General features: G+C 42.7%; 1 protein-coding gene and 1 long non-coding RNA gene across 2 annotated transcripts in view; one reads left to right on the top strand and one right to left on the bottom strand.

Moving 5' to 3' along the window:
• Nucleotides 1–9,096: 9,096 nt before the first annotated feature.
• LOC140700610 (uncharacterized) lies at nt 9,097–10,117 on the bottom strand. Its single transcript, XR_012079040.1, has 2 exons — nt 10,027–10,117; nt 9,097–9,359 (listed from the first exon to the last, which is right to left on the bottom strand). It is a non-coding gene; the product is annotated as an uncharacterized lncRNA (long non-coding RNA).
• ROR1 (receptor tyrosine kinase like orphan receptor 1) overlaps nt 9,837–18,409 on the top strand; it is a 385,155-nt gene continuing 376,582 nt past the window's right edge. Inside the window, exon 1 of the mRNA XM_072974301.1 lies at nt 9,837–10,304. Coding sequence (XP_072830402.1) covers nt 10,214–10,304 — 91 coding nt within the window. The 5' untranslated portion in view covers nt 9,837–10,213. The remainder of the gene's footprint in view (nt 10,305–18,409) is intronic.

Raw genomic sequence — 18,409 nt, 5'->3', positions numbered from 1 at the left:
AAATACTGGTTTGAATATTTCTTTTGTTGAAATATCTTTAATCAGGTTTTGGTACTAGGGTCATGGTAGTTTATAAAATGACCTAGAAGTTGTTTTCTCCTTCTCTATTTTTAAAAGAATTTGTGTAATATTGATACTATTTCGTCTTTATGTGTTTAATAGAATTCACCTTTAAAGTCTTCTGAGTTAGTGGGTTTCTTTGTGGAGAGGTTTTAAATTAATAATTCAAATTCCTTTCCTAAGTACATAGCTATTTAAGTCTTCTACCAGTTATACAAGTTGTGTTTTTCAAGGAATTGGTCTATGTCATCTGCTTTGTTTAATGTGTTGGCATGAAGTTGTTCATAACAGCCCTTTATTGTCTGTAAGACCTATGGTTATAATTTCATTCTTGATGTTGGCAATTTGTGAATTTTTTCTTTTATTTTTACTACTCAGTATTACTAGGGATTTATCAACTGTATTAATATTTTCAAAGAACTAAATTTTGGCTTTATTGATTTTTCTCTATTATTTGTATTCTAGTTCATTAAATTTTTTCTTATCCTCATTTCTTCTGCTTATTTTGGGCTTCTTTTGTTCTTTCCTACCCTGTTAATGTGAAAGCTTAGATCATAATTTTAGAGCTTGTTTTCTTATATGAACATTTAAAGTTATGAATTTCCTCTTTATGCCGCTTTAGCTATATGTTGTGTTTTCCTTATCATTTAGTTTAACATAGTCTCTAATTTTCCTTATGAATTGTTCTTTGTTATTTTAAAATGTTGATTAATTTTCTATTCTCTATGGATTTTCTATATATATTTTATTATTGATTTCTAATTTATTTGACTGTCGTCAAAGAATATACTATGATTTCAGTTTTTGAAATTTATTGAGATTCATTTTACTGCTTGGCATGTAGTCTTTCTTGTTGAATGTTCTGTAAATGCTTGAAAAGAATATGTATTCTTCATTTTTTAGATACAGTGGTCCATAAACATCTACTAAATCAAGTTGGTTAATAGTGTTCAAGTTTTTATATTCTTACTGATTATCTGTAGTCTTTTCCTATCAGTTAGTAGGAAAGAATTATTCAAGCCTCCATCTATGATTGTTCATTTTCTGTTCTACCTTTAGAGTTATCAATTTTTACTCCCCATATACTTTTAAGCTCTGTTACTAGGAACATGCATATTTAGGAACATACCTACATAAAAACACAAAAATATAGAATTTTTATGTGTTCTTGGTGAACTGATTCTTAGCATTATGAAATATCACTCTTCATCTCTAGCAATACTCTTTGTTTTGAAGACTGTCTTGTCTGATAATAGTAAAGCCATGCCAGTTTTCTTAGAATTACAGTTGGTGTGGTGTGTCTTTTTTTATGCTTTTGCTTTCAACCTGTATTTTTATATTCAACTGTGTGTATCTCTTCAATATGGCAAATAGGAACTTTGTGCTTCACTTCATCATAACCTTGGAGTTTGCCCCTCTGGAAGGAACTGCTCCACTAGGCTCAGAGTAAGAGTCTCGCTGAATTTTAAGCAGCTGTCCAGCTCCTTTAGATTCCTCATGCCAAAAGGCCAGTGGGCAAGTAAAGCAGTAATCATCCTGGCAGGAGCAATTGGCCCTAATCATCAGGAAGAGGATGCTGGTTTTTGAATAGTGTGTAATACTTGACTACACATGGCATGGTCACACAAAACCTGAGAAGTCTATACTGTGATTCTTCTACTGAAAGTTGCTATTAATGCCATACAACATTCTCACTATAGACACCCTCCAATAACATAGGGTCTACTGGAGCGTGTGGGTCCAAGCAGCAGGGCCACTTGCATCCTACTTGGGGAAGAGTTTTATATATATATATATATATATACTTGCTGTACTGTTGTAGGGACCTTCTTCCTGAGGATCTGGTCTCTCCATTAGTCATTTGAGTTCTGGTCAGAAAACTGTTCCTGGCCTGGAACCTGATAAAGGCCCATGATTTTTTTTTTTTTAACTGGAGAAGCTCTCCTCCACCTTCTGATCAACCACCCTTGATTTCTTTTGGCTGAATGCTTTGAACAGTGTCCTTGTTGCCTTCCAAACATATCTTACTCCTAGGGATGCTGTGTTCTATTAAACATCTCCATAACTCCGTGAGCCAGGCTTCCCTGGCTGCTCCTCCAACCTCACTACTCATCACAGTAATTGTGTGCATGTTGCATCTTTGGTTAAGCACTTACATCTGGCCTTTATTTTGGGATATTATCATCCCTATTGCTATCAACAGTTCATTTTATAACAGCATTTTTTACCATCTGCTCTTATCTTGCAAAGGAGGGCCACTTACTGAGCATCTCGGTGATTCTGGTGTCCTCCCATCGTCCATCCCCCTTCCCCACACCTACTTCTTGATTTCAGTTCTTTCAATTCTTTCTTCATGATCTTAAATAGCACATAGCTACATCTTGATATTTCAGTTTTAGCTAATATCTACTAACTTTCCATTATGAAATATGAGCTCTCTTTCACAACCATGACCACCACCACCATATACTTCCATCCTCCCACTCTCTCATCATAATTGATTATAATTTTGGTTAGATTCAGACATCTCTGTGTCATCTCTAGCTACAGCTAAAGACCATGCAACATACTATATTTATTTTTCTTTTCTGTACAACATTTTTTTTGTATTCCATGGAGTTAATAATAGTTTATATTTGTGTTTGTTTAGTTTTCTATATGCTCATCACCAATTTACACCAAAACTTTTCCTCAAAAGTGAGTCTCAGACCTAAATCATCTTGAGATTCTATCTGATGGTGATTTTTCTCCTAGTCTTCAGACCTGTTCCAATCTTGGCTAATTCTCCCTGATTAGTTATTCATTTTCTCTCCTGGAACATGCCTTCATTATCATCCTGGAAATTCCTTTCTCTTCTCTTTTTCCTATATTCCATGTGTTTTTTTGGGGGGTGGGGTGGGAAAATTACTTTCAGAATAGTTGCCATATATCCTCTGATAGTTTCCTTTGAGAGGGTATGTGGTAGGCTGAGTAATGGCTCCCCAAAGATCCTCATGTCCTAATCCCCAGAACCTGGTGAATTTGTTTCTTTACATTGCAAAAGAGACTTTTCAGATGTGATTAAGTTAAGGATTTCTTGATGAGGAGATTTTCCTGGATTATCCAAGTGGGTCCTATGTAATCACAAAGGTCCTTATAAGAGAGAAGATGTGAAGATGAAGCAGAGAGAGATTTGGAGATGCCGTTTGGCTGGCTTTGAAGATGGAGGAAGGGCCCATGATCCAAGGGATGCAGCTCTGCAACCTGGAAAAAACGATATTCCTCCCTAGAGCCTCCAGAAGGAAACAGCCCTGATGATACCTTGACTTTAGCCCAGTAAAACTGATTTTGGACTTCTGGCCTACCAAACTAAGAGAATATATTGGTATTGTTTTAAACTACCAAGTTTGTGGTAATTTGTTACAGAGGCCATAGGAAACTAATACAGGGTATGTGGAAGTTTGAGGCTTCACATGTCAGTACATGTTTAGCTGAGTATAGAATTTTAAGTAAAAAATAATTTCCCATGAGAATTTTGAAAGCATTTCTCCAAGGCTCCAAATGATAGTTTAGCTGAGTATAGAATTTTAAGTAAAAAATAATTTTCCTTCAGAATTTTGAAAGCATTTCTCCAAGGCTTCTCTTTTTATTTTAGACATAATAATTATTTTTAATTTCCAGGATTATTTGTTGTTTGTTTTTCACTGCATCTTCCTCCCTCTGCTCATCCCCTACATGCTGTTCTTATTCCATAAAAGCAATATCTCCACTTATCTCTGAATGTGTGAATGACAGAATATGTCTGTGCGTAAATTTTCTTCTATCTAGTCTATTCCTTCCTCGTTACTTTTTTCCTAGTTAATTTTTATCTCTGTCTTGTTTAGAACATTTCCTCAAATGGTGTTCTTTGGCTGTCAACATGTATTACTTTGAAAGTTTGTTGAGGTATAACTGATATACACTAAATGTAATATATTTAAAGTGTATAATTTGACGAGCCTGTCAGTTATCAGTTTATTGCTCTCAATTCTTCAATATATGCTATATAATAAATAATGGAATTTCTTTAAGTATTTTCTCCTTTAAAGTGAGCTTTTTCAGTTGCAAGGTCTGGAGGGACATTGTAGGAGGAAGAGGCTTCTTGCAGTTTTCAGCATGGGCTGAGAGGTGTGAGGGTGAGAACATGGTTGGGAGCTGCCCCTGCACAAGCCCAGAACTCCATCTCTCTGCCACCTTCTATCCTTGGCCTGGTGATAATCATTTTCGCAGCCTTTCAACATGGAAGCCAAAGCTTCAGTGTAGCTCACATGCAGGCACCTGTGACTCAGATGGTCACACGTTGAGCAGCTGTTCCTTCTGTGAGTCCCCACAGCCTACCTGTGGCTCCAGAGGGTAGGGAGATACACACAGAGCTGGAGCTCCCTCTGCGAACCCCATAAGGCTCACGTGTTTGGAAAGCCTCCTGTCCGGATCAGCGCCCAGACTTCTACTGCACACTCATGCCATTGGGTGCTCTCAAGAGGGGTGCCTAATGCTTGCTTTAGTCTGGCTGAGCCAGTGAAGTTTGCTGCTATCTGGTGGGCTAAATCATACCTTCTCCAGTGAGATCTGAACCTCTTTTAAGTTTGTCATTTTTGGAGTACATATATGGTTTCTTTACCTCTTGTTACTCTTTTATGATAGTTAATAATTCTACCTATTAAATGTCTCCTGCTTTCTCTGTGATGTGGTTTCTATCTCCTAACTGGATCCAGACTGATGCAATAAGTTTTGACATATGTATACACCTGTGAAACCATCCCCACAATCAAGATAGTAAACATATCCATCATTCCCCAAAGTGTCCTTATGCCTGTTTGTCTTCTGTCCTTGCATTTCTCCATCCCCAGGTAAACAGTAATCTGCTTTTTGTCAGTACAGGTTGGTCTGAATTTTCTAGAATTTCGTATAAATTGGATCATGTAGTATATATTATTTTTAGATATCTAGCTTCTGTCACTTAGCATAATTATTTTTATATTCATCCATGTTATTATATGTACTAATAATTTATTCCTTGTTACTGATGAGTAGTATTTCATTGTATGGACAACAGAGTTTATCTACTCACCCACTGGTAGACATTTGGGTTGTTTTTAATTTTTGGCAATTACAAACAAAGCTGCCATAGATTTTCATGTGCAAGTCATTGAATGGACATAGATTTTCATTTGTCCTCGGTAAAAATCCAGAAGTGGAATGGCTGGATCATATGGCAGATGTAGGTTTATCTCTTCATTGCAAAACTGTTTTCCAAAGTGATTGTACTATTTCACATTCCCACCAGGAACACATGAAAGTTCTTGTTGCTCCGCATCCTTGCCAACAATTGATATGGTTCCCCTTTTTAACTTTAGCCACTCTGTTAGGTATGTAGTATTATCCCAGTGTGGTTTTACATTGCATTTCCTTGATCATTAATGATGCTGAACATTTTTTCATGTGTTTCTTTGCCATCTGTATATCATCTTTGGTGGGTTTTGTTCCAATATTTTGCCCATTTAAACAATTAGGTTGTTTCTCGTCTTATCATTGAGTTGTAAGAGTGCTTTGTTTATTCCAGATGCAAGCCCCTAGTCAGACATGTTTTGCAAAATTTTACCCTAGTCTGTGCTTACCTTTTAATTTTCACAACAATGTCTTTCAAAAAGCAATTGCTTTTAATTTTGAAGAAGTCCAACTTATTAATATCTTCTTAAGAGTTCATGGATTTTGTGTCTTCTTTCATAAATCTTCACCAAACCCAAGATTACTAAGATTTTTCTCCTGTCCTTTCTTTTCAGAAGTTTCATTTAGGCTATAACATCTTGGTATTAGTTAATAACAATCCATTACTGAACTTGAATTTCTTGTTAATGAATTTCTGATGGTGATACTAGATTAAGGAGATGTTACACACACATATACACACACACGCACAACACATGCATGCACACACACACACACAGCGTCTCAAAGGTATGGACATGGATAAGAAGAAAACAACATTGGGTGCAAAAGGGAAGCAAATTTGTCTTTCTATCATCTTTTTTACCCACTATACAAATAGATCTTTGAAGCTAATGGAACAAAATTTATGAAATCAAGATTGCACCAGAAATCCAGGCTGTATGATCACCAAATTTATGTCCCTCTCTCACCCCATAATGCAGAATTTTAGAGAAAAAAAAATAAACAATTTATCAAATGGGTGCTATGCCAAACACTGTGTTGAGACTTTTATATTCAGGTATATAGTATATTATTTTAATACTTGAAATAAATTTATGTGATTGGGTCTATTGTTATGTCTCTTTTTTTTTTTCAGATGAGGATATTGCATCATAAGGAAGTCAGATAATTTGTTCACATCATCTGGCCAGGTCTACCTAATGTGAGGGCACTTGTTCTTAATCACTAATAATAATAGCTAACAATCATAATTGGCTGATTGCTGTGTGATAGACACTGTGCTAAACCCTTTACAAGTATTAACTAATTAAATCTGCAGAGCAAAATTAGTTGGTAAGTATTACTGTGAGGAAACTGCAAAACAGAGATTCAGGCTCTTACAACTATTAAGAGAGCAAAGCCAGGATTTGAATCCGTGTAAGGTGGCTCCTGGGTTCTCACTTGTAACCATCATGCTACTTGGTTTCTCCAAGATGAAAAATTAAGGCTGTGTCTTGGGGTAAATCAGGAAAATGCCCCAAATGAAATCTCCTTTTCCAACAACTTTCAGAAATGTAAGGGAGTTTCTTTTACATGCTCCTTGGTGCTTGACACCGTCGATGTGTCACTATCCCAATACTTTTCCACCTTCCCATTACGACTTGCCCATGCCTGTGCCTTCTAAGTGTCCACAGTGATAATAAACAGAGCCTGAGTGTGTGCTAGTGGGAGAGGCCACTGGTAGATGGCTGCCTCTCTAAGCAGCAGGGGCCTCAGCGGGTACCTCGCAGCTGGAACCAGGACTCTCTGAGGAGAGTGGCTCCTCCTGGGTTATCTGATCCATTTGTATCAAGGACTGGCTTGGTTACGGGAGAGGGTGGGGCCGTTGGAGGTCTGCAGAAGGAACATTTCTGTGCGCTTTTCGCACATCCCACTATTTGGGTATAATGTAGGGAGAGATTTCACTTAGGCTTGAGCCCTATGTTTTTGCTTTAATTTTGTGACTTTGGGCAAGTTTCTTAACCTCATTTTACTTTAGTTTCTCTGCCTGTGAAAAATAGAGACGACACTGACCTCATAGGAATTTTGATGGTCTAAGTAAGCTCACATATGTAAATAATAATAATAATGAAGATGATGATGATGTTCTTATATTCTACATTTATTAAGTGCCAGACATTCATGGAAGCACTTTATATGCATTAATTCATTTAACGTTCACAGCAGTATGGACTAGGTACTATTATTACCATCACCACTTTAAAGATGAGAGTCTGAAGCACAGAGGGACTAAGATATGTGTCCACGGTCACTCAGCAGAGACCAGAAAAGCTGGAGCTTGAGCCCAGGCAGCCTGCACTCCTCAGCACTGGCATTTACTGGATTGCATAAATATTTCCTTTGTCTTTTTTTTTTTTTTTAAACAGGAAAAGCCCTTTTCTAACCTATCCTTTGGGAACTAGTATGTTCTAGCTGAACTTCCAGGGATCCAGGAGGACTGAAGGAGTGCTTACCCAGGTCTGGACTAGTTGATGCGGGTTCCAGATTTGGCTCTTGCCAGCTGTGGGACCTTGGGCATGGAAGTTTCACCTCCCCGAGTCCCACGTTTCTCCTCTATAAAATGTTAGGGGGGTGGGTATACAAGTTAATTTCCAGGGCCCTTTTTAGCTGTCACATTCCTCACGTCTATGATTCTGTGATTAAGTTCCTGGAAAGTTTAAGTACTGATAAAAGTGCCATTAAGTTCTGTATACTCAGCACTGGCAGCCATCTGTTACCTAAGCTACCTGGGCCAAGCAGTTATGGGGTGGGGTTTGGGGGCAGGGTGGGTGGACAGGAAAGGGTCCTTGTCTCTCAGCTGAGAGTTATTCTATGGATGATGGAAAACTTTTCAGCAATGTGCAGTGTCCTGAGATTGCTCTGACTTCTGGGCCATAGTATATTGAGGCCAACCATCAAAGACAGTTTTCTAACAAGAGAACCTTGTGCAGGAAGTTCCTCAGGCAAGAGCCTGGAGATAATTGAGACAGGACTGAATGAGTCTCAGGCAGAGAAACTTGGAGGACAGACCTATTTGGGCGATAAAGTGGTTGACCCAAGGCCTCTCTGTCTATCATTCCCTGACCTCAGGTCAGAGTGATAGAGAGGGGGAAAGCTAGCAAGGCAGCTGGGGATGCCCCTGCCCTGAAGTCTTGAGAAGAATAAGTGACCGTTTGTCCTACATGGGTTAGCCATTCACCTGCCCGAAGGCAGAGGGCTGCGAGTCTGACCTGCTGGGACGTACTTTGGGCTACAAAGCCCTTGCCTTCAACAAGGTGACTGCTCATTGTAAAATCCTAAAGCTGGGTTCTTAGAGGCTATTGCTGCAGCAATTACACCCCCTGCCACTGACTGAGAGCTTGTTATACGCCAGGCTCTGGCCAAGAACTTTTAGCCCCATCACGGTAAAGGGACTGAGTCTTGGCTTGGCCATCTGTTGTCTGTGTGACTGCAGGCAAGTCACATATTCTCTTTTTGTACCTCGTTTCTAAAACCATATTATGAGCATAATCTATTGTAAAAGTGCAAAGAGGTATAAGTATTTGTAATGATTTTTTAAAAGTGTTAGTGGAAGATTCATGAGCAAATGCACACAAAGCACTAGGCAATCAGGAGATATTCAGTAAGTGGGCTTCTTGGTGTTCCTCTAGGACAAGACTGGTGTCTCTATGACTCTTGCATCCTCATAGCCTAAAGCAGGGCCTGGAACACAGCAGGTGCTCACCACTGTATGATCAAAGGCCCTCTCCACAAGGAAAGCCAAATGGCCATGAGTATTTATGGATCACAAAATTCATAATGCTTAACCAGGAGAAATGGATAAAAACATACTGTGAGTAGGAGACTTTAATGACCCCCTTGGCCCATGGTGGAACAGCTGGACAAAAAAAAAAAATGCAAAGATACAGAAGGCCTAAGTAACATGACAAATATAAATATCAAATGGAGATAGTCACCCATCTCCACATTCCGAAGACAGAAAAACACCTTTCAAGAGATCGGCGGGGACACTGGCAAAAACTGACCACGAAGTCCTCAATAAATCTCCAAGAGAAAACTGTACAGATGACACTGATTTCAATGCGATGATACTAGAAATAGAGACAAAATGGGAAAACAAATCACGTGGGTCAAAGAGGAATTCAAAAGGGGAACTACATATCACTAAATTTTCTATTACCCAGGGTCACACAGCTAACAGTGGCAGGGTTGAGACCCCTAGAATCTGGGTCTCCTGAGTCATTCAGCCACAAACTGGTTTGCGAACCCGGCCAAGTTTCCCTGAGCCTCGGTTTCCGTTTCTGTCAAATGGCCGCGAGGGCCCGAAGGGCTCAGGTCCCGCTGCAGGTTTGAGGTGTCGTGGGGGAGGGGAGGAGGGTTTGCGAGCGGCGCGGAAGGAACGACTCTGGGAGTCCGGGTGTGGAGAGGCGGCAGCAGAGGCGGCAGCAGAGGGCGCTGGGTCGCCGGCCTGGACCCGCGTCTGCCATTGGTCGGGGCAGGCGCTGGGCTGGAGAGTTGGTGAAAAGTGACAAGTTGAGGGAGGCTGAGAGCAAGAGAGCGAGCGCGCAGAGCGGGAGGAGCCGCCGCAGCCGCCACGGAGGGAGCCCCGGGACGGCAGCCCCCGGGCGCAGGGCGCGCTCTCCTCAGAGCCCGAGCCGGCGAGACTCGTCCTCCGCGAGTGCGACCCCGACGGCGCGGACTGAACCGACCGGCCGCGGCGAGGCTGCAACCGGAGGGCTGTGGAGGGACTGCGCTTACGGGGTCCTGAAGGGCCGGGCTGAGGCGAAGGAGCAGGTTAGAGGGACAAAGAACTTAGCAGACGCCCGCGGTATCCTGCGAGGAGAGCGGCCGGGACGAGGTAGCCGGGACCCCGGGCAGAGCCCGTGGATGTTCTGCGCGCGGCCTGGGAGCCGCCGCCGCCGCCGCCGCCGCCGCGAGAAGAGGAATGCACCGGCCGCGCCGCCGCGGGGCGCGCCCGCCGCTCCTGGCGCTGCTGGCCGTGCTGCTGCTGGCGGCGCGCGGGGCCGCTGCCCAAGGTAAGAGGCGCATCGGCCGGCTCGCGGGCCCGCCCGGCCTCTACCACCCTTCCGTCGGCCGGCCCGGGGCTGGGCGCACAGGAAGCGCCGCGCCCGCCTCGGGGGGCTGCCGGCGCCCCGTCGGGGGTCTCGCCAGCGCGACTCCAGGCGCCGGGGAGGCAGGCGAGGATTCACCCTGGAGCCCCGCTGAGGGCCGGGGGTGCGACTGGGCACTTCTTCCTCAGCGCCCAGTCGCAGTTGTCAGCGCTGACAGGAAGCGTGGAGAGGTTGGGGGTTGTGGGGCGATGGGATGCCTTTCGTCCCCGCATCTCTCGCTGGACCCCTAACGCGCCCCAACCGGTGTTCAGACAAGTCCATCCTGACCCCACATCTCAGCGGTCCTGGAGGGAGTTTGTGTTTTCAGGAGTGCCTGAGAGAACCTAGGCTGTCCACTGAACGACCCAAACAAAAGCCCTGTCCTCCTGGGGCTCGGGCGGCCTCGCATCTCCAGCGTCCCCGGCTCGCTGGCCTTCTTGAGGGTCACGATGGAGGCCACAACGTGTGCGCTGCCGCCGCCGCCGCCACTTTGTGCAAAATGTGCTGTCAGAGACGGCCTGCTGCTCCGAAGTGCACGTGTGTGTGTGTGTGTATGTGTGTGTGTGTTAACAAACAAGGGGAGGGAAAGCCAAGTAATGCATACTTGATTTTGGTAATCTCCAAAGACAATTGCAACAGTTAGAGAAAGACTTCACCGAAAGCCCGAGAGTCTTAGCTCGCTGCGGGAAGCTCGGATCCTTGCTGCGTCTGAGCCGGTACACAATGAGGGGGAAGAGCCCGGCTGCGCCTGTGGAGACAACGATTCATTCTTTGGAGGTTGGAGGGGGAAAGTTGATTAAAGTCTCCAGGGTCTTAGGCCTCACTTTTAACATGCATCCCTTGAGGGGGTGCTGGAGCCCCTGGATTCTTCCCTCCCCCACCCCCAGCCCCAACCCGTGCTCTTTTATCATGCATCTTTCATTTTTAAGTTAGCGCTGTGCTTTAGGGGGAAAAAGGCTCTGGGCTATTTAGCAGTTGAGGGGGAAAGACCTATTCACTACCTAGACCATGACTACAGAATTCGTTTTGACCAAAATCTAGCTAATAATTTTCGTGGTAGAAAATACACCCTGGAAGGAAGTTGTGTGTGAATTTTGATTTCATAGAGATGACTTTGGGGAAGTGGGAACCACATTTTTTGAGGATGATTCTGAAACTGATCCTACAGTGTGGTTGTGCTAATCTGGAAGCTCCTCAGGGTAAATACTGCTCCTAATTGTAATTAAGATGTACATCAGCAGGGAGTGCTCCTTCCTGATGAAAAATCCTAATGAAATGTAAACAGCTTGGTCACATGGATGTTTGCTTCCTTGATGCCAAACATCTGGTCCGTTGCCACACACCTGGGTGAAAAGCAAAAATTGGGTCGTGCTGCCTAAAACATTGTAAACATCTTTCTGATGTCAGGTTGCTGGGCAAATTGAGGTGGAGATAACCAAGGTGATTCTAGCTAAGGCAAGGCTCCTAGTGAGGCGCCTTAATTTGTTCACTTATATCCTCTGTCTTTTCCTTTATTCTACATAACCTTTCAACAATGGTTGCTTTTACATCATGGGGAGGGGGAGGGACAGGGTTGGGAGAGGGAGGGAACATGAGGGTCCAGTGCACCTTTCTTTGGACTTCTGCCTTTAAATAAATGTCCAGGCAATGATTTTGCTGAGTGTAAGACAATTTTGTTATCAGCAGTCGCCCAAATTCTCATTGAACTGTCTACAGGCTCAAAAAAAAAACCTTAAAAAAAATTCCTCCCAAATTTATTGTTTCTTTGTCTAAAAAGTATAAAAGCTGCCTGCTTTGGCTACTTCTTAGGTCCCATTTCTATGGGACCTCCATGTGCATGAATTAAAATTTGTTTCTTTTTCTCCCATGACAACTTTTTTTTAAAGAGTAGTGCTTATTCTGATCTCTTCAATAATGAGCTAAAATCTGTTATTACTGTCTTATTTATTGTCTAATAAATCCTTTTCCATTTCTGTGAATGCTTGATCCTTTCTCTGGGGACAAGGCTTCTAGTGCAACTCAGATTTACCTTCTTGCCTGATCTAACATCCTTCAGGTAACTCAGCCAATGGCTCAGGAGATCAGTCTAAGGGGTGATATGTTTCATTTATTTATTTAAAACAAATGCTCAGCATTTCTCCCATCACTCTTCTGTTTTGTTAGCCAGGAGGAACAAACCTTTACATTTACTTTACTGGTCTGTTCAGTGTCAATCTCCCCATCTACCTCTTACCATCCCGAACCTGAAGCCTTTATAACTGTACCCAGAGCTCAGGGCCTTTGGAACCCACCTAGGCTTTTCTCAGACTCCTGTAGATTTTGTGGCTTGGCTGCTTGGAGTCAGAGGGAGGTGACCTGCTACTGTTTGCTGTCATTTTGTAAACTTTCCAATGCCATTTTAATAGGTCCTGTCTACTTCTAGAGTTAGAGACTCTTGAGGACAATAAGACTGCTAGCTTTCCTGGTGAAAACACTGGGGACCAAGTCATCCAGCCCCACCTTTATAGGAACGTCTGAAAATCCTCCCTAGGGGGAGCCATACAGAGGCCCAGGAGACAAAGGGTGTGGTCCAACTGCCTCTGGCAATGTGTTGGGAATATTTAATTTCCAATATTGAGTCAGTATACCTGGTGGCTATTTTGCTACTCTGACATTATCTGGGATTATCTTTCTGGTATTTAGTTAGGAGTCCTTCAAAACTCAACTTTGGTCTATATTTTCCTCTCTCCATCTCCTGCATGGTGAACATAGGCCTCAGATTAGACTTGAAAGTTTCTAAATGGTATGTCACTTGCATCCATTAGTGTCCAGTTTGGATATGGTTTGAAGGGGACCACATACCGTATCTCAAATATTTTTGAAAATTTTACCCAGCATCCTATGGAGAATGGATTGCTTTGTATATACTATATGTATGTTGATGTACATGTATATCTGCATATAAATGGCATATGTTTAGGCATATATAGTAAGTGGTCCATAGATTTTTATTGAATGAATGGAGAGTAACTTTTTTGGTTGTAGGTAAAAGTGTGATGATACTTGCTTTTCCTAGTAAAAATGTAACATTGCTTGTTTTCAAGGATTTTCCCTTTGTCTCATCTTCCAGTATGAAGGGAGTGTAGTAGAACCTAAAGGTTACGAGCACGGGTGTTGGAATTAACTGACGTAGGTTCAAATCGTTTCTCTTCCACACACTGGGTATGGCGATTAGTTTTTCTGAGCCTTAGCTGAGTGTTATATGCATTGAGTGAAACCATGGATAGCAAGTATTGGAGAAGAGATCCAGCCTAGAGGGTCTTAACTTGGGGTATCTGAAATTAGGCCGTTCAACCCTCCAGAAATAATACACAAAATTTTATGTACATTTTTAGGGTTGTATGTTTCTGGTTATCATCTGATTTTTAAAGAAAACTGCAATCCCCAGAAGATAGGAACCATTGATCTGGAGTGTTTGAGGCCCAGGGCAATGAGTTGCCTTCCCTGCTGGGTTGCCAGGGGTGGAGTGATCCTGGGCCTTTACCCAGATCTACACAGTCCATGGGGCCTCTCTCTCTCCTCACTTTCCATTTCCCCTCCCACCAGCTGGACTGTTACAGGGCCTGAGAGATGCTAAAGAATGGTGCCAAATCCTTTGACCTCAACTAAGAATGTACTTCTCTGAACCCAAGCATTCTGAGATGTCTGATGCCTCTGTTTGTACAATGTATTTAACAAACACTTGCATAACCTTTACAACAGGCCAGTTACTACTCTAAGCATTTTGCAAGTATCAACTCACTGAATCCTCACAACAACCCCATGAGGGAGATGGCATAATTAGCTCATTTTAATTTAGGCACAGAGAGGTTAAGCTACTTTCTTAAGGTCACACAGCCAGGAAATGGCATTGTAGGGCTTACAAACCATAAAAGTTCATGCTCTCATCTGACTGCTGCCCTCGACAGTCTCTCCCGGTTTGTCTTAAAATTTACACCCTTTATGTTATATTGGGGCCAAAGGTGTTATATCCCTGTGTTTTCCAAGAGCAGCAAAGGGATGATTTCTCAACCATTATAAGGGTTATAAGAAATGACTGGAGACAGCCAATTTCAATATTCCTTCCTGCGCTGGAGTTCCCTGAGCCAGACTCACTGTAACTCAGAGATGGACTGGAAAGGCCTTGGATGGTCTGCACCTCTGATCAGGAGGAATGATGTTGTTGTAATGAACTGTAACTCAGATGTGGTTTGAGGAGCATGTCTGGCAATTCCTCCCAACCAGCGATGAGATGTACTTTGATGAAGTGCCTTTGTATTTGCATCTTGTTGTACAACTCAGGGAATAGGGGTGATTTATTAGAGTGCTCTCTAGTGGGAGAGCTGGCTTGCCAGCTCCAAGTTCCCCATGTGGGTCAGACCCTGGCAAATCCAGCCCCAGCTGGGAAACACTCAAGTCTCCTAGGCCTCTTTCTCCAACAGGAGAGCCTCAGCCTGGCCTCACCTATTCCCCACTGTGTGCCAGGAGAGACTGTTCTGTCGACAGACAAGAGAAAAGGGGAGTAGTCTGAGAGAGTCTGAGAGAGTTCTTTGGAGTTGAAGGGGAGGGGGGCTGTTATGGGGTGGTGGGGTTTGGTGGGGGGAACTCTTCGAAATCCTTAACTAAATGCAGCTGCTTGTTACATGGAGCCTGACTTGCATGCCAGGAATATCTAAAAAGCTAACGAATACAAAATAAAAATAAACAGCGGTAAAAAGGCTCTCTCTTTGTTGCAGTAAGCTCGATTGGGGTTTTCAGTTTGTTTAGGAATGGGATAATTGTGGCATCCACTTTATTTTGGTAAGGCAGTGAAATGTGGATTGCTGTTATGTCATTGGGATGCTACCACCACCTGAACTTTTTCCTTCACACCTCCCCGCTCCGAACGCCTAGGCACAGACACTCACAGGGCCTGAGTCTCAAACTGTTGCCTCTGAGTGAATTGCACTGGAAGAGGGCAGATAATTTAATGGGATAATGTTGGCAGGGCCAGCAAATTTCACACCCCATCTCTCACTAATAGAAAGGCAGTAGAAGGCTACAATATCCTCAGATGAAAAGGTTGTATAAAGAGGTTCTGCTTAACAGTAACTGTCTGTCCATAAATAAGGTTCTGTAGAGTTTTGATCCAAAAGCTGTTATTAAATACTGATAAGCCAAGCCTCATAATGTTTGGTCTCCTTACATTTCCTTTTTTCTTTCTTCTCTTCATTAGAACCATAGATTTTTTTTTTAAGAGGAGGAAGGGACCTAAAGATTGACCAGTCCAAACTGTTTATTTTCTCAAGTATTTCTATACAGAAAGGACCTTCTTTTATGGCCATTTAAAGAGGCAGTGTGGAGTAACAGAAATGGAATGGGATTTGAATCTGATAGACTAGGGTTTGAATTGAGGCTTTGCTGCTTGCTGCCTGTGTGACCTTGGGCAAAGTTCTTTGACCTCCTGAGGTTCAGTTTCTTTCTCTGCAAAATAGGGATAATAGTAATATCTGACTCAGGGTTTTGGTGAGAATTGGAGGAGATAATTGACAGAAGGTGCCTAACATAACGCCACAGACCCAGGAACCACACAGTGTGTCAGCTGTTCTCATTATCAGGGGCTTGCTAGACATCAGAACAAGTGCTCCAAAACAGTGCTCATTATACTGTGAAATACAAACCAAGACTTGGACAGCAGCAATTTTTACAAGATGGTAGGCCTCTTGAGTGTTCTGTTTTACAGGGAGCGTATAGATACTCTGTGAGCAGTTCTAGACCAGTGCTGGGGACCTGGGATGGAGGAGATTCCACAGGGCGGTTTTGCAAAGCCTTAAAACAAAGGCTTTTTCAGAACAGTGAGCTCTTTGGGGAAGAGCAACCCCTCCCTGGTGTTTGGTGTAATTCCAGAATCCTGCAATGGGGAATGCTACATTTCAGAGACCTCCACTTGTAATCTGACCGTTTTTAGCTCCAATAGCCAAATAATCTTGCTGAGCACAACTTGAAAGAGAAGGATAATGGCCGGAGGAAAGAATCCTGAGGTGCTCTGTTAGCCATTTAAAATTTCTGAGTACAAAAAAAAAGTTCATGTTACCCAAAGAGAGAAGAGTAATGAAGTATGTGGGAAGAGGAAGGAGAGATAAAAAAAGAGCTTCTAAGGATCAAGATAGGTTTGTGTGTTTTGTTTTTATTGTGCAACAGAAAAGCTTGTCATTCAATACACTTCAACATACACTTATTATATATTTATTATGTGCAAGATATGATGTTAATGTCCAGGAATAAAACATTATCGCTGCCCTCAAGGAGAGGCGGAGGAGGGACAGCATTACTTTTTAAAGAACCTACTATGTGCCAGGCATAATTCTTTATGGATATAAGGTTTATGTGTCCCAGCATCCCTTTGATGTTGGACTTCTGACCCCATTTTACAGATAAGAAAATCGAGGCTCAGAAGAAATAAGTATCTTCGCTAACCTCAAACAACTATTAAGTTTGGTTCGGCATTTGAACCTAGGTATTTTGACTCTCAAGTGTATGCTATTTCCACTATCCTTGAAGTGCAATTGGAGAGATAAGATGAACGGATAGGTACCTCCACATGCCAAAACGGCTCTCCCACAAGTGAATTAAAGGGTTGTGAATTTGGAAAGTGCTTTGGGAACACAGGGGTAGAAGCCATTGATTTCTCTCAGACAGTGGGAAGGTCCAAGGGAGAAATCAGTGTCCTTCAGAGGCTTCTTGTGAGGATGCAATGAGATACTGCCTAGAAGATGCGTGGCATCATGCCTCTCACATAGTGAACGCTCAGCTGTGGTTCTAGCCAGGGAGGGGCCCAGCCAGGATTTATCCGCCTCAAAAGTCTGTGTGCTCTTAATTGTTCTGCTGTGCTCCGTGACAGGCATGGGGGTGTTGGAAGAGTGTCTGTGTAGCTTCCACATAGAAGGGGAGACACCAAGCAGTTTTTCTGGTATCTTCCACCTGCCCTAATGCAGATTTTTGGATTCAGCTTTGCTTTAGGCTTTGCACAGGTGTCAGTTTGGAGAGAATTATGAAACCTAATCATAAACCCTAATACTTCTGGAACTCTAGCCAGGATCTATCATGTTCCCCATTCATCCTGTGGTCATACATTTCCTATAAGCCAAATGTTCCTGGAGATACAAATGTGAGTAAGGCTAAGTGCTTCCCTTGGAGGGTTTTGTAAATGGCAGGTCTGTGGTAGAGACTGCTAGCTGATCATCAGATCGGTTTCCATCTTTTCCCGGGCACATGGCTAGGCTACATTTCCTAGGTCCCTTGCAGTTAAGTGAGGCCATGTGACTAAATACTAGCCAATGGAATGAGATTGAAAACAATGAGTGTCACTTGTACACTTGACCCATAAAAAACTTCCCAGGCGGGATTGCTATGATCCCGAACGTGGTAACTCTAGAAGTCATGTGTTAAAGGTACCACAAGAAACAGCCTGGAACCCACCCTGAATGACTGCCCAGTGGAAGCCACCTCCCAGTCTACACTGGTTTAGGTTTTATGTGAACAAGAAACAGACTTTGATTGTAGTAAAGACTGAGATTTTGGGGTTTATCAGTTATAGCTGCTAATGTTACCTTAACTAACATTATGTAACTAACATACTATATCATCTACCTACCTATCTTTCTATTTATCTATCTGTATCTATATCACATAGATATAGTTGTAAACCATAGTGCACCATGAGATGAATTCTGTGGATCTGAATCAGTATTTTTAGACAGACTATAATAGGAAATATCACAGTGCATTACACTAATCAGTATTGTTTTGGGAAACTTTAGCTTCAGTTTGGTACATGCTGATTTAGGTTGTTTTTGGGCTCCCATGATCAAAAGTTTGAAAGCCCCTGGCCTAGTGGAGGCAGACAAGTGAACAACTCTGTACAGTAGAGTGTGGTAGTTATAATAATAGTGGTTAAGTCCCAGTGTTACAGAGACTTAGTTAAGGAAGTACCTAGGAAGCAGAGATGGCAAAAAAGGGTTCATCTTTCCAGT

This window comes from Vicugna pacos, chromosome 13 (assembly GCF_048564905.1).
Source record: "Vicugna pacos chromosome 13, VicPac4, whole genome shotgun sequence".
NCBI classification, from domain to species: domain Eukaryota; kingdom Metazoa; phylum Chordata; class Mammalia; order Artiodactyla; family Camelidae; genus Vicugna; species Vicugna pacos.
This window is presented reverse-complemented; position numbering and strand designations above follow the sequence as displayed.